Here is a 13,398-nt window from a genome sequence, read left to right on the forward strand (position 1 = left end):
ACACTATTGTAAAAACAAAAATGGAAAAACCGTCTAAAAATGGCAAATGTATTTTTTGTTCGACACTGTCAGAATTTGAGAATTTTCTCCTGTGTGAACGGATTTTGATAAATGTCACAACTTGTCAAATTGAAACGTCAAGCTAATTTTAAAGATTTTAAGTGATTTGGAGCCTTTAAGGGGCTCGTCGAACAAAAAAACGTTGTATTCAACTCGTTCTTGTGTAAATTGGTCTTTTTTTGGTATGAGACGGCCCACGAGACTTTTATTAGATAATTTTTTTGTGTATGAGTTCTGCTAATCCTCACCTATTACCAGTCTTTTTTTTTTGTACTAGCTTTTAAAAAACACCCTGTATATCGTATATTAAATTAAACAGACATTGCCACTGGCTTGTGTACGCTTGTGAATATTTCGCATGCATCACAAGTCGCTTGCACATTTACATTGAGAACACTTTTTCTATTGATGTAAGACCTTTTCTATTGATGTATTCGCCACAAAATACATTTATATTAAAATTTTCACGACCAAACCAGTATAATTTCCGAAAATTGTTCTCGCTGCATTCGCCCCGACCTTCATAAAATTCACAAATATCCGTTATGAATTCAAATGCAAGAAATAGTAGATTATATCATTAAGAGAAGAAGTGAGTCTTTTTGTGCTAAGCTCAGAGATTGAGGACCGAGGCGAATTCGAGGTCGGCAACTGGGCGAAGCTCAAAAAGACCTAAATCTGCTCTGAATGATACAGGCTGTCTTAAAAAAACGGCCCACGCTATAACTTTGCTATTGATAACCCAAATGAAAAAAATTATACAGGAAATGAAATGGCTCTAAAAACACTATAAACCTGAGTGGGCATATAATTTCTATACCATCTACCCATTTATGGGCAATAGGCAACTTTCATTTTTCAAAGGGTAATCTATATTTTTTTTTTACCTACTTTGAGTTACAAATAGGCTGATTATTATACCGAAAACAGTTTAATAATGAAGCATATTATTATACTGTTTTTGGTAACTTTTAGCTTTTATTATATTGGTAACATCAGCCGTTTGACATCAGGCGTCAAGGTAACAAATGAAGCTATAATATACGAGGTAAATTTAGTAAATATAACCTAACATTTTTGTGAAAAATGTCTGTTGCCAACCCACGCGAAAGTCCCTAGTCTATTATGAAAGCTTGAGCGGCCGAAATTTCAAGGATTAGTAAAGCAAAGTAGATAAAATAGTATATTACACTCGTTTAATAAGACGTATTTCCATTAAAGCACTTCTCGCTACGCTCGTCGTGCTTTAAACACACTCATGTGATAATACAACGTCTTATTAAACTCGTATAATAATATACTATTTTATTGATTTTGTTAGTTTTTTTTTCTGATTGTAATGGCATAAAAAACTATACCCTTTGATAACAAAATTTCCCGGAAAAAAAGGAAAATATGTTGCATCAAAATTAGATTCATCCTTATTTCATAAACGAAAATTTGTTGGTAGTGTGCTGGACTTCACTTAAATGTCAATTTAAGTTTCATGCTGCAAATTTTATTTATTAAATTATAATTCATAAAAATCGTTGAAAAATGGAGGTCGGTTAACTTTATTTTTTCATTAATATGATAATAATTATGACTCTGTATTAGTAAAGTCTATTAAAGTCTAAAGTTCACTTTTTAACGTTGAACGGCCATTTTGCTATTTTTGATTTTGACATCTGTACCACAGTGGCATCGGTTAAATATTAGGTAATAATTTCGTTATTTCGCTTTTTAAGAGCTTTAATTTAATTATTACATATTTCCTGTATTTTTTTTGGTAAATAAATCGTGAGAAATGTTTCAAATAATCTTACATTCGACTCGGTTGACTCAAATATTTTTGTAATAAATAGAAAGTAGTACAAAAATTCTATGAACACCTCTGAAGTAAATGTCATTTCCTCCTATGGATGATTTCCGCCTCGGCTACGCCTCTGGCATTAAACTTCACTCGTGTAAATTATACACTTTCCTCCCTTGTGCTACAAATAACCACATTTATAAAATCATTTTAATTGGAAGTCAATTAAGCACATACGCAGGCTAGTTCATTTGATTAGAAGAATTAACACTGATAACTCGTTTAATATCTCATAAAATCTATATTTGTTGAAAATTAAATTTTACCCGCTGAAACTTCTACTGCGCAGCTTATTTAGCTCAGTCTTAATTGTTTGTTATTTACTTTCTAGATATTTTCCTGAAACGCGAGTCCTCTCGTCTCAAATTTTCTAGTAACGACCTTTGTAGAAAATTGTTGTTCAGCATTAGCGCTTATTTGTCGACCCTAATTGTTTGTGGGTTTGATACAAGACACACCTCAAGTTCGCAAAATATCTTATTTCAAATTAAAAGCGCACTGTACTATTTTCCGAAAACACGTAATTCTTGTTTGGTTTGTGACGTAACCAATTCTCACTGTCAACTTGACAAGATAAATCACAGCCAATTTGCTTTTTTCTCTAGCACGATCTTGTGTTTGCGCTGAAATGATGAACTTTGTCTGAACCGCATAATCAATACCTCTTCAGTAAAACAAATTTTTTATACATTTTATTATTCTTCCTACAGGATTTAATCTAACAGAACGTACTTGTTGCTCTTGACTGTGATATCGAGCGTTTAAAAGAAAATGTACTTAAACCAGTCGTACTTTACAAACGTCATTTTTTGAGTAGGTATTTCCTTCAAATACGTGACCTTACATTGATCATCAATTTGTTGTCAGTCCTGGAGGGTTGGGCAAATTGAAAAATAGACATAACGTTGTGGGGAAAGTGACAACATCCAAGAAGAAGACCGTGAGGAATCGAGAAATAAGGTTCCAACTGATTTATTATTAAAGTATGAGGAAAAAGACAGTTTTCATGGAGATAAACTAGATGTTTTTCAAATCTTTATCAGACAATAAAAATAAAAAGTGTTTAAGTAGCAGAGGGGGAAAATTGTAATGGCAGGAACTAGCGTAACAGGAATTACGGCACGGCGTGCGGTAAAGTATGTCATTACGTGCGTGAAACGAGATATATTGCACGGTTTGAGAAGAAATACTGTTGGTAGCAATTTAATTTAATTTTCATAAACTATGTAGAATTCTAATTTTTTATCACTCGTGACGAGAACACTAGGGTTACAAAATAATACGAAATAAATTGAAAACGTTAACTTTGTAATATTTCAAAGGTAAAAGTATTAATTTAGATTGTTCTTGAAGAATTTGCTGTCGAGGCAAGGAATTCAAAATGTTTCATACCTCATAAAAACTTCAATAAGGAAACAAAAATATTTAAATAACTTTTTGTTACATACCTTGTAATTAATTACGTAACAATTCGCATTCATTTGGTGCTTTTTTAGCAAAAGTGTTAGCAGGTACATATTTATAAGTCGGTGAAATATAATCCGGCCTGAATACCGTGTGTCCGCGTACATGTGTATAGGTCTAGAGGCCGTCACATGTAGCAAGATCTGTTTCTGTGACTTATTTGCCGTAGTGGGAAGGTTGATTTTGCGATTAGTCCTTAATCAAACAAAAATTGTGCCATAAATTTGTCCAGCAGCGTAAATATTTCATCCGATTAACAACAACGTCAGAGCGAATCTCTGATTTATCGAAGCGGCGAAACATTTCACGATCAGACACGTCCGAATAACGGAAATGTATCAGTATCGTCTTGGAGAAATGAAAAAGGTTTGAAATTCCCCGAAGGACTCTAATTGGAAGCGGATATTAATTAAATTAGCTCGAATCGATTGGTCGTGTTAGAACAGGTGCAGTCGGCAGTTATTAGATGAATATGACAATTTTCTGCGGGAGATTTTCATTTTCCGGGTGAAACTTATTAACTGGGCGGGGGTGGATTATTTTAAAGGACGTTTGGCCGCGCCCCGTGACGACGGTATTGTTTTGTTGATTTTGGGTCTCGAGTGGCTCAGGGAAAAATAGACGGAAATGTAAATGGTGTTTAATCAATTTGAGTGAATTAATTGAATGGCTGCTATAATGGCCACTTGATATTAGACTACTCGACAAGTTTTTACATATTTACATATTCATCACTGGAGAACTTCGATATTGGATTATATAAACTCGGAACGAGATAAAATAATTTTCTGGGATCTGTGTGAATCGTGATGCTTTTGCTCCGGTACAAGACAAGACTTCAATAGGACGAACTGATTCATCGTCTGCACCGAACACTTGATTCTTTTTACTTTTTTACATTTTTTCATCCTTAGAAAAGCTCGATAGGAGCGTGACTATTTTTCAGTGTCCGTTGTTCACGATTCAAATCGAAATGATATACAGTCCGTTCAAGAAATATTAACACTCTCTTGCGACGACGATGTCAATTTTTTGATCCATCGCGAGGCCTACCTGGAATGTCTCAGTTAGTTGTTCTTGGGTGCGAATTTCGGTTTAAATTTCTGTAATGGGTGCAAATTGTTAATCAGCAATAAATACACAATTAGCAGAAAATTCTTGTCGTTTCAGCTTCCAGGAAAGAGAATTGTGCAGGTCTAGCTGTGACAGCGGAAGTATCTCGTGAAGTTAGCTCTGAGTGTGTTGGTTCCACTCAATGTGGATTTAATGAAAAGAATTAGTTTTGATTTTATTTGGCTTTATTGAGGCAGTTCTATGGCGATTAATATGCAGCAATGGATGAAAGGCTAAATGAGTTGTTACAGAGTGAAAAGCTGAAATAATGAAGCAATTTGAAATGAGTGACCTTTATGTTGTCCAAAACATGATGAAGGTTCGAACAAAACCGTAACAAAATTGCAAAAGAAGGACCCTCGGCAATTAATTGATTTTATGTCTTTTAAGTGTTCGTTAAAGTAGATGTGCTAGTAAGGTAGTTAAGGCGATTTGAGGCCGTTTGGTCTATAGATTGTGGTGGATAAGTGATGTTTGGTAATTTTGTAATCATGAGCCCGACGGAACTCAAAATGCAACCCACAATACATTTAGAACGTAAAGCTGGATATGGACGCGGTAAATATCCAGCTTTACCTACCAAATGTATTGTTTCCCTCGCGTTTTAAAATGGCCCACGCGGGCCAAAAAACCCAATTTACACACGAACTCATTAAATAAACTACTATTTTGGATGGACAATAGTTTTTGAGATACGGCTGTTAAGGGATTCCTTTGGTATGACGAATTTCTTTTGCTATGTTTCTACCTCAATTGTTCTCCGACTTACCAACAACCAAAAATAATCTATCAGGATAAATTAATAACGTATTATCTCTGATTGTTCACAACTTAATAAACAATTTAATCAAACATTTTCCCAAAAAAGATTCTTTTTTTTGCTTTTTGCCTTTCATTTCTAGTGTACTATTGCGATCATTAAATTATGGACATAATTTTTCTGGCATACACAAACTCTAAACTCTAAATCGCTTTATTGAAATTGTCACGCATGAATGATGAAATTGTTGTCAAATTTATCTACAATTTTCAGAATGTATGACAGGATGATGACATTAGTGTCCAAAATTTATTGATGATTGTACCCATTAACAATATACTGTCGCGAGCAAAAAATTCTGGTCGTCAATGTCACTTCAAAATTTGGTTAGATTGTCACAAATTAAAAAATGTCCCTGTCTGATTATGCCCATGTCAACAAAGTGTCAAAAAAATGAGAAAAAAAACACAATTATTGTCATACAACATGATGATAGGTTACGATATTTACGACCGTTTTACAGTAGAGCATTTTCCATTGCGTCAAAGTATGATTTTGACGCTCAGTTTTTTTTGCTCGCGACAGTACATTTATTTTTCTGTCCTTGAAACTAATTTCCATACAAATGACGAAGTAGTTATTTAATTATTTAATTATTCCTGATGGGGTGGTGGGTAGGGTTCACAAACAACTTCAGTCTTATAGTACTACGAGTATTCCGCACACGGAATCTTGGCATAGACATTTCTAAAAAAAAAGATGTAAACCAATCATTAGTAGTATCATTAGTAAATGACAATTATTAAAAATCACTTTTAAGTTTTTCTTGTCACATCAAAAAAGCAGGGAAATGGCATTATCGAGTCAAAAGTTGGGTTATATTCAATAAAGGCCAGTTCACACATATTTGTCAGTTGTGGCCAAGATTCCGTGTCCGGAATAGTACCTGTAGCATTTACGATATCTTCATTTTCAAAGGAATCTAATTCATCAAGATTTTCCAAGATGGAATTCAATTTTCAACGTTTTCGTCGAATATTTTTGATGTGTTTTCATATAATTGTCAGTTGCAAAAAATTCTTCTTAGAGCCGCAATAAATAAATTTCAACGTTTTTTCAAGAGATCTTTGGTTGTCCTAATTGGAGTAAGTCCATTTTTGCTCTTCTTTCAATTTTCAGGCCCACGTTCAGGTTTGTTGTTTTCATTGCGCCACAACTGAATTTTATGATAGGTAATAGAAAACAAGAAAAAAAATTCAAGTGCGTTAACTGCTTTATGCATAAAAAGGATGGTGAAATTGTGCTAGCTTTAAAACTTTTCCTGTAATAAACAAATTTGTATTTATATTTGAATTAATTTTTTGTATTAAAAGATGGTCTGACATTGTGGATACATTTTTCATTCTTATTTTTCTAAAATTGTTGTGTGAACGGATGTTGATAAATGTCACAACTTGTCAAAACGAAACGTCAAGCTAATTTTAAAGATTTTAAGCCATTTGAATCCTTTAAGGGGTTCGTCGAACAAAAAAAACCGTTGTATTCAACTCGTTCGTGTGTAAATTGGGCCTTTTTTGGGCCTCGTTTCACTCGCGTTTTAAAATGGCCCACTTGTCCCAAAAAAGGCCCAATTTACACACGAACTCATTAAATAAACTACTATTGTTATATGATTTAATTTAAAAAATCCGATTCTATCAGTGGAAATACCATAGTAAGGTAAATTGCAACTTAAAAATAACAATAATAAATTTCGGAGAAATTTTGCATTCATTGATTTCAAATATTTACTACCTACCTATATGACACAAGTAATGCATAAGTAAGCAAATTCTTAATTGTAGCAGACTGTTAAACTTTTGCGTAAAGAAAACATTAAACATTGACCTACATTTACCATTTTGATAAACAGAAGTAGACCAATAATAACAGTTTAATTGTATAATTTTAAAAACATTCCAGTCAGCGCAGTCATTATAATATAGTACAATATTTTTCCAAGACAACTATTTCAGTTGTGGACAATTGCACAACTTTAATTAATTAATGTTGTTGATTCAATCGAATTAGTTGACATCTGACCCTTTACCCTACCGTCATTGACGCCACTGCCTTGACAACGTCACCAAGCCTGAACTCGCCACAGGTGGCGCTGTCGGCGCATTTTCTTGTGCCACGTTAGGTTATGTCAAAAAACATCAAGTGATATGTTTGGTGCAATAAATTTTCGCCGAATTTGATAACTAGTGTGATTAATATCAGGAACGATCTGCCAGCTTGCTCCACAATGGATGTGCGATACCGTTGCACTTATTTATTTATTTTAGTGATACTAACTTACACCAGTTACGCGACCGAATTGACATTCGAATTGCCCGACAGTGCCAAAGAGTGTTTCCACCAAGAAATACCGAAAAACACAACAGTGACGTTAGAATTTCAAGTAATCCGTCGATCCGCGCCTGATTTAATTCATTTAAAACGGTGAAAATTCCAGGTTGTGACGGGGGGGCAGTACGATGTCGACGTCAACTTGCAGGACCCTAAAGGCCAGATCATTTACAAACAGATCAAGATGCAGTTCGATTCGCACACGTTCACGTCTCAGCACACGGGGATTTACGTCGTCTGCTTCAGTAACGAATTCTCCACGTTCTCGCACAAGTTGGTCTACATGGATTTCCAAGTGGGCGACGAGCAGCCGCTCCCGGGTCTGGGGGAGCACGTGACCGTCATGACACAAGTAAGTCGCCATATTTTCACATCTGAAACTAATCTTGTTTGTCCTAGATGGAGTCCTCAGCCCAGGACATACACAAAGCGCTGACTACAATCTTGGACTATCAGACTCACCACAGGCTGAGGGAGGCGCAAGGGAGGAAACGAGCCGAGGATCTGAATGAGCGTGTTTTGTGGTGGTCCATTATGGAGACTGTCGCGGTTATTACTATAGCTGTGGGACAGGTTTTTGTTCTCAAAAATTTCTTTACAGAAAGAAAACCGTTTAATGTTAAGTAGTCGTAGTTTTTTATTTTTAAATGAATTTTGTTTGATGTGTTGTGACTTGAGTTATGTATATAATACAATAAATTTGGAGGTACGTTATATTTCTGGGGAGGTGTCATTGAAAACAGGTGTAAGCGTTGACCTTGAAGATTTCAGTCGACGAGGTGTTCACTTGTTTGTAAAAGCAAAAGGAATCTGAAATGTTGTTAAATGTACAATTAATCAGACACAATTTTTTTTGTTAAATAAAATAATTTACTAAGAAAGCTTAGTTTCGTAACTGATATAAATGGGAATTTTGTTAAGCAACGATAAAGAGTCTTAATACGCTTCGTTAGCGAGTTATAATGTGGATGTTGTTTTTAAGTCTTTCGTAACAGCCGATGTAGGCAACCAACAATACAGTTGTATTAAGTCGGTCGGTTCTAATTTTGAATTGTATGTTAAGCAGTTAATTAGCTCATGGTTAAACCAGCCAAGAAAATTAACAGGCTAAACTATTCCACCGGTTAAATTGAGCCACAATAGTTTGACTCTTTAAAGATTTTAACCTTGACGGTTAAGCTCGTAAGGCTCCACAATCCCTCACGCACAGAACACGTAGCCCCTATACCATTGACGTGGGAAATAGAATAGTCGCTAGACGGAGCATCAGTAGCATCACCATCTAAAGCGTTGATTCCTATATGCAGTTATGCAGCAGTAATAGCAAATCTGTTCTGTATTTGACTAACATGTATATGTCAGTTGCGCGGGTTGCGGAGGTATCTCTCTGTTGTTTTTATATTAACAAAAAGGACCTAAACTCGGTACAGGTTGCAAAGACACACTTGTCATTTGCAACAGCATTTTTTTCATATTTCTGAACCAAATAAAGGCACAAAGGGACCAGAAAATCATAGTTTGGGTTGAATATTTTCCAAATAAGTACAGTTTTAAAGTAATTTCAAATGACTGATGCCATAAAAGTGCTGTTGCAAATGACAAGTGTGTCTTTGCAACCTGTACCGAGTTTATTTGTTTGCTTTCATGCAATTATAAAACTCATACTAAAAAGAACAATAGCCCTTCTATAGATAATGTCATTACTATGGCGGCCACAAAATTTTGGCCGTCACTTTCTTGACATTCAAGAAAAGTGTAAATAAACCTTTAGGAATCGTAACCCTACTTTCGATTCTTGTCATTTTGACAATCAATTTAAACTGTTTGAAGCTCAGATATTCCAAAAATCCGACATGAATAAACAAAATTAGAGCAATCGTACATAGATAACCTGAGGTAAACGTTCTATGTAGTAGAAATGTCAAAATAATTTTGAGTTTTGCAATTTACCACCCAAAAAATAACGTTCATAATCATAATATTTAAATATTGGCGGAGACTGGCGATACTTGGGTTATTACAATATTAATCAAACCAATAATTGTTAGTTATACCAAAATTAGACTTCATTACTTTAACAAACAATTCAACAAAAATTTAAAAGGTAAGTCTGTAAGACAGCTTTTTTGTTCGACACAGTCAGAATTTGAGAATTTTCTCCTGCGTGAACGGATTTTGATAAATGTCACAACTTGTCAAAACGAAACGTCAAGGTGATTTTAAAGATTTTGAGCGATTTGGAGTCTTTAAGGGGCTCGTCGAACAAAAAAAACGTTGTATTCAACTCGTTCCTGTGTAAATTGGGCTCTTTTTGGCAATCGTGGGCCTTTAAAACGATCGTTTCACTCGCGTTTTAAACTGGCCTACTCATGCCAAAAAAAGCCCAATTTACACTTGAACTCATTAAATATTAAATAAAGTAGGTACTATTCCGGACACGGAATCTTGGCCAACATTTTTTAGACATTTCTAAAAAAATGATGTAAACCAATCATTAGTGTCATTAATAAATGACAATTATTAAAAATCACTTTGAAGTTTTTATTGTGACATCAAAAAAGCAGGGAAATGGCATTATCGAGTCAAAAGTTGGGTTATATTGAATAAAGGCCAGTTCACACATATTTGTCAGTTAAATGTCAGTTGTGGCCAAGATTCCGTGCCCGGAATAGTACTATTTTACCTACAATATGAAAGATGCAGGTATAATAAGTAAAACGACCCTTCCAAATGTTTCCCAAAAAGATTGCAGGTACCTAAACACGAAGGTAATATTGAAATTTTTTAATAAACAATTGTCAAAACGTTATCATGTTGGTATGAGCCAAACAGTGATTTTCATGATAATACGATTATAGTCACACTGAGTGTCAACATTTTTTTAATCTAACTGAGCCTGCGCCCTGACGAGCGAGACTTTATTTCAAATTCGAAAAATATTTCCGCTGATTTCTCATTAAATTTGTTTTGAAAATGAATTCGCGGAAAACAGGTCCGGGAAGTGAAATAAACATAACCTTAACTATGATTTGGTGTTAAATTGCTATACAGCTGGTCCATATGTGCACATTTTAGGGTGGTACAGAGTGGTTTTTTACTTAATTTTGACATGGACAATTGTTTATTGAAAAAATTTTCACTACACGTCGGAAATGCGAGCAACACTTGAACGATGCTAATCCCTTGGTTGCAGCTACCTGGTCAAAACCCCTGAACAATTTTAACCATGTGCACAATTTACCTACGTCCATGCCGGTTATGTTTATGCTATTACAAAAATGAACCTTTGATGGTAAATTTCAAATTTGCCAAATTTCATTGTTACCGACAGATTCAGTCATTCTTGATCACAGCGTAGGTAGAATACCTACTTATTACAATTTTTTCAGATAATCAACTTATAAGGCATTCACGATCTTTTTGGGACCGAGTTGGCTATGACCATCTAGTGATTTTGTTGGTAGTTCCTCGGTGATAACTAAATTCCTTAAAGGAAATTGACACTTTTTGTGTTAGGTTAGGTTGTTTTCAGTTTAGGGTTATATTTTCTGAATAGGTACAGTCGCGGTCGTTGAAATCTCAGACAGGAAAGATTTAAACACTATATAAATTCCGAAATTTAATTAGCGTAAACAGGATTTTCATCAAGGATTATAAAGTCAGTGTCAGTTTTTGACATATTAGGTCAGAATCGAGCGTAACTTTTGCAATGCCACAATTATGTGATTTGCAAAAATGTGTTAGACTGAGGGACGGTGTGAGTATAAGAGCCATTGCGAGATGAATTAATGTGGAAAAGGTTTGAGTGACATTTCGAGAAACGTCACTTTCAATCTCATTTACAAAGCCAAAAGTTTAGCGTTGTCAAAGTGTCTGAGTTTTCAACGGCCGCGACTGTACATTTTTGCCAGATCTCTTAAATCTGATCTGTCCTTTTTAAATTAAATTGTTTAACAGAAATTTTTCATCGTATAAAATTATTTTGGCAATTTTGACTGTTCCTTTGACGGAAATCATTTACATAGTTTTTTACGAATATAAGAATAATAAATCTGACAATTCGGTGGCAAGAAAAGTCGAACAGACACTGACAAAAAAATTGCATCCGTTGCATCACTGAGTCAGTTAGTCCAACATGAAAAGAAAAAATCATAGCATAGCCAACTCGGTCCCAAAAAAATCGTGAATGTCTATTATCAACTTTCATTAACTAATTTTTTTTTAAATTATTTTAATAAAAAAGAAATTTTGTATTCAAACGCGCGTATCGAAAAGACCTCCCTTTCGAAACCCGTTTGAGTGTTATACTGACTGTGTTATAAAACACAGTCAGTATAACACTCAAACGGGTTTCGAAAAGGCGCTCTTTTCGATACGCGGTTTCAGGAACATTTACTTAAATTTTGAATGTTGGCAGTGACTCATAGTGAGTTGTTGCTAGGTGATCACTGCATTTCATGACACTTTAAATTCAAAACTTACAATTGTTCGTCTATTTACCAGTGTTACCAACCCTTATATTTGCCAAATATAATTTTCCTAGCATTATGTTTTGGACTTTTTTTAAATTTAAAGGGCAACATAGAAAAAAATATTGTATTATACTTTTATGTAAATGTATTAAAACAAAAAAAATTGAATTTAATTTTCGTACAAAAAATATTGTACGAACCATTTGCGTGAAGACATCTTCCGTTCATTCGCGCATTAATTAAAGGCACTCGCTCCTTCGTCGCTCGTGCTTTAAAAAATGCGCTCATGCGGGAACATCGTCTTCCCGCACTTGGTTCGTAAATAACTATAACTGCATATTCAAATAAAAATATAAAGATAACAATAGTAAAGATTTATGATGGGGAACAGATGGTTATCTACCACCAAAGTTACTGGTAGAATTTCGAAAACTCGGTGTATTTATACACCTGCTTCTTTTTGAGAACGACCTACCATAAATCTTTATTATCGTTATCATGTTGTTAAATAATTTGACTTAAGAAAGTCAAGATTCACATTTATTTTGTCCGGACTATAAACTGCTTTAACTTTAACTGCTTGTACCTTAATACAGCACATTTATGTTGTTCATAACTTATACATTTAACGTTATCAGTTTATCAGCCATGATGTGTTCGTTACGGTTAACTACACGATTAAGCAGAGTTTGTTGTTAAAAAATACTCCTTTGCAGAACCAACTAATAATGGAAAGGTAGTAGTTATAAATATATTTTTTAAAAATATAAATACATATATATTGAAAATGAAATCATTTGTTTTATCATAATTTTAATGATGTGAAGTAGATATTTCTCTAATAAATCCTCAATTAACATAAATCCTCGGTAGTATAGTGGTCAGTATCCCCGCCTGTCACGCGGGAGACCGGGGTTCGATTCCCCGCCGGGGAGGCAATTTGTTTTCTTACATTGAGCTAGACTACAGTGGCCGGCAAAAAAGTTAGCCGTCATTTAAATGTCAGTGTCATTAAAGCATTAATTACACATTTGGATTTCGATGTGACAGAAAAGTGATGGCTAGTTTTTATTGCCGGCCACTGTACATATATTATTATTTAACTTGTTCGTGTGTAAATTGGGCTCTTTATAGCATGAGTGGGCCAGTTTAAAACGCGAGTGCAACGAGGCCTTAATTGTGCATAAAATAGTGTATAATTATACGCACTGCGGATGCGGGCGTAAACTGACTTTTATGGCCTTCGGCGTGTTTTTAGCACTTGTTATCACTCGGGCTCAAAATCA

At 34.6% G+C, this 13,398-nt stretch overlaps 1 protein-coding gene and 1 non-coding gene across 2 annotated transcripts; both read left to right on the plus strand.

Annotated features, from left to right (window-relative positions):
• The first annotated feature begins 7,387 nt into the window (after positions 1-7,387).
• p24-1 (p24-related-1) lies at positions 7,388-8,356 on the plus strand. The gene is made up of 3 exons (XM_069056214.1): positions 7,388-7,692; positions 7,747-7,992; positions 8,040-8,356. Exons 1-3 carry the CDS (start codon positions 7,537-7,539, stop codon positions 8,265-8,267), a joined length of 630 nt encoding a protein of 209 aa, XP_068912315.1. The 5' UTR covers positions 7,388-7,536; the 3' UTR covers positions 8,268-8,356.
• Positions 8,357-12,975: 4,619 nt separating this feature from the next.
• TRNAD-GUC (transfer RNA aspartic acid (anticodon GUC)) lies at positions 12,976-13,047 on the plus strand. Its single transcript has one exon. It is a non-coding gene; the product is annotated as a tRNA-Asp (tRNA).
• The last annotated feature ends 351 nt before the right edge of the window (positions 13,048-13,398 follow it).

Source organism: Tenebrio molitor, chromosome 8 (genome assembly GCF_963966145.1).
Source record: "Tenebrio molitor chromosome 8, icTenMoli1.1, whole genome shotgun sequence".
NCBI classification, from domain to species: domain Eukaryota; kingdom Metazoa; phylum Arthropoda; class Insecta; order Coleoptera; family Tenebrionidae; genus Tenebrio; species Tenebrio molitor.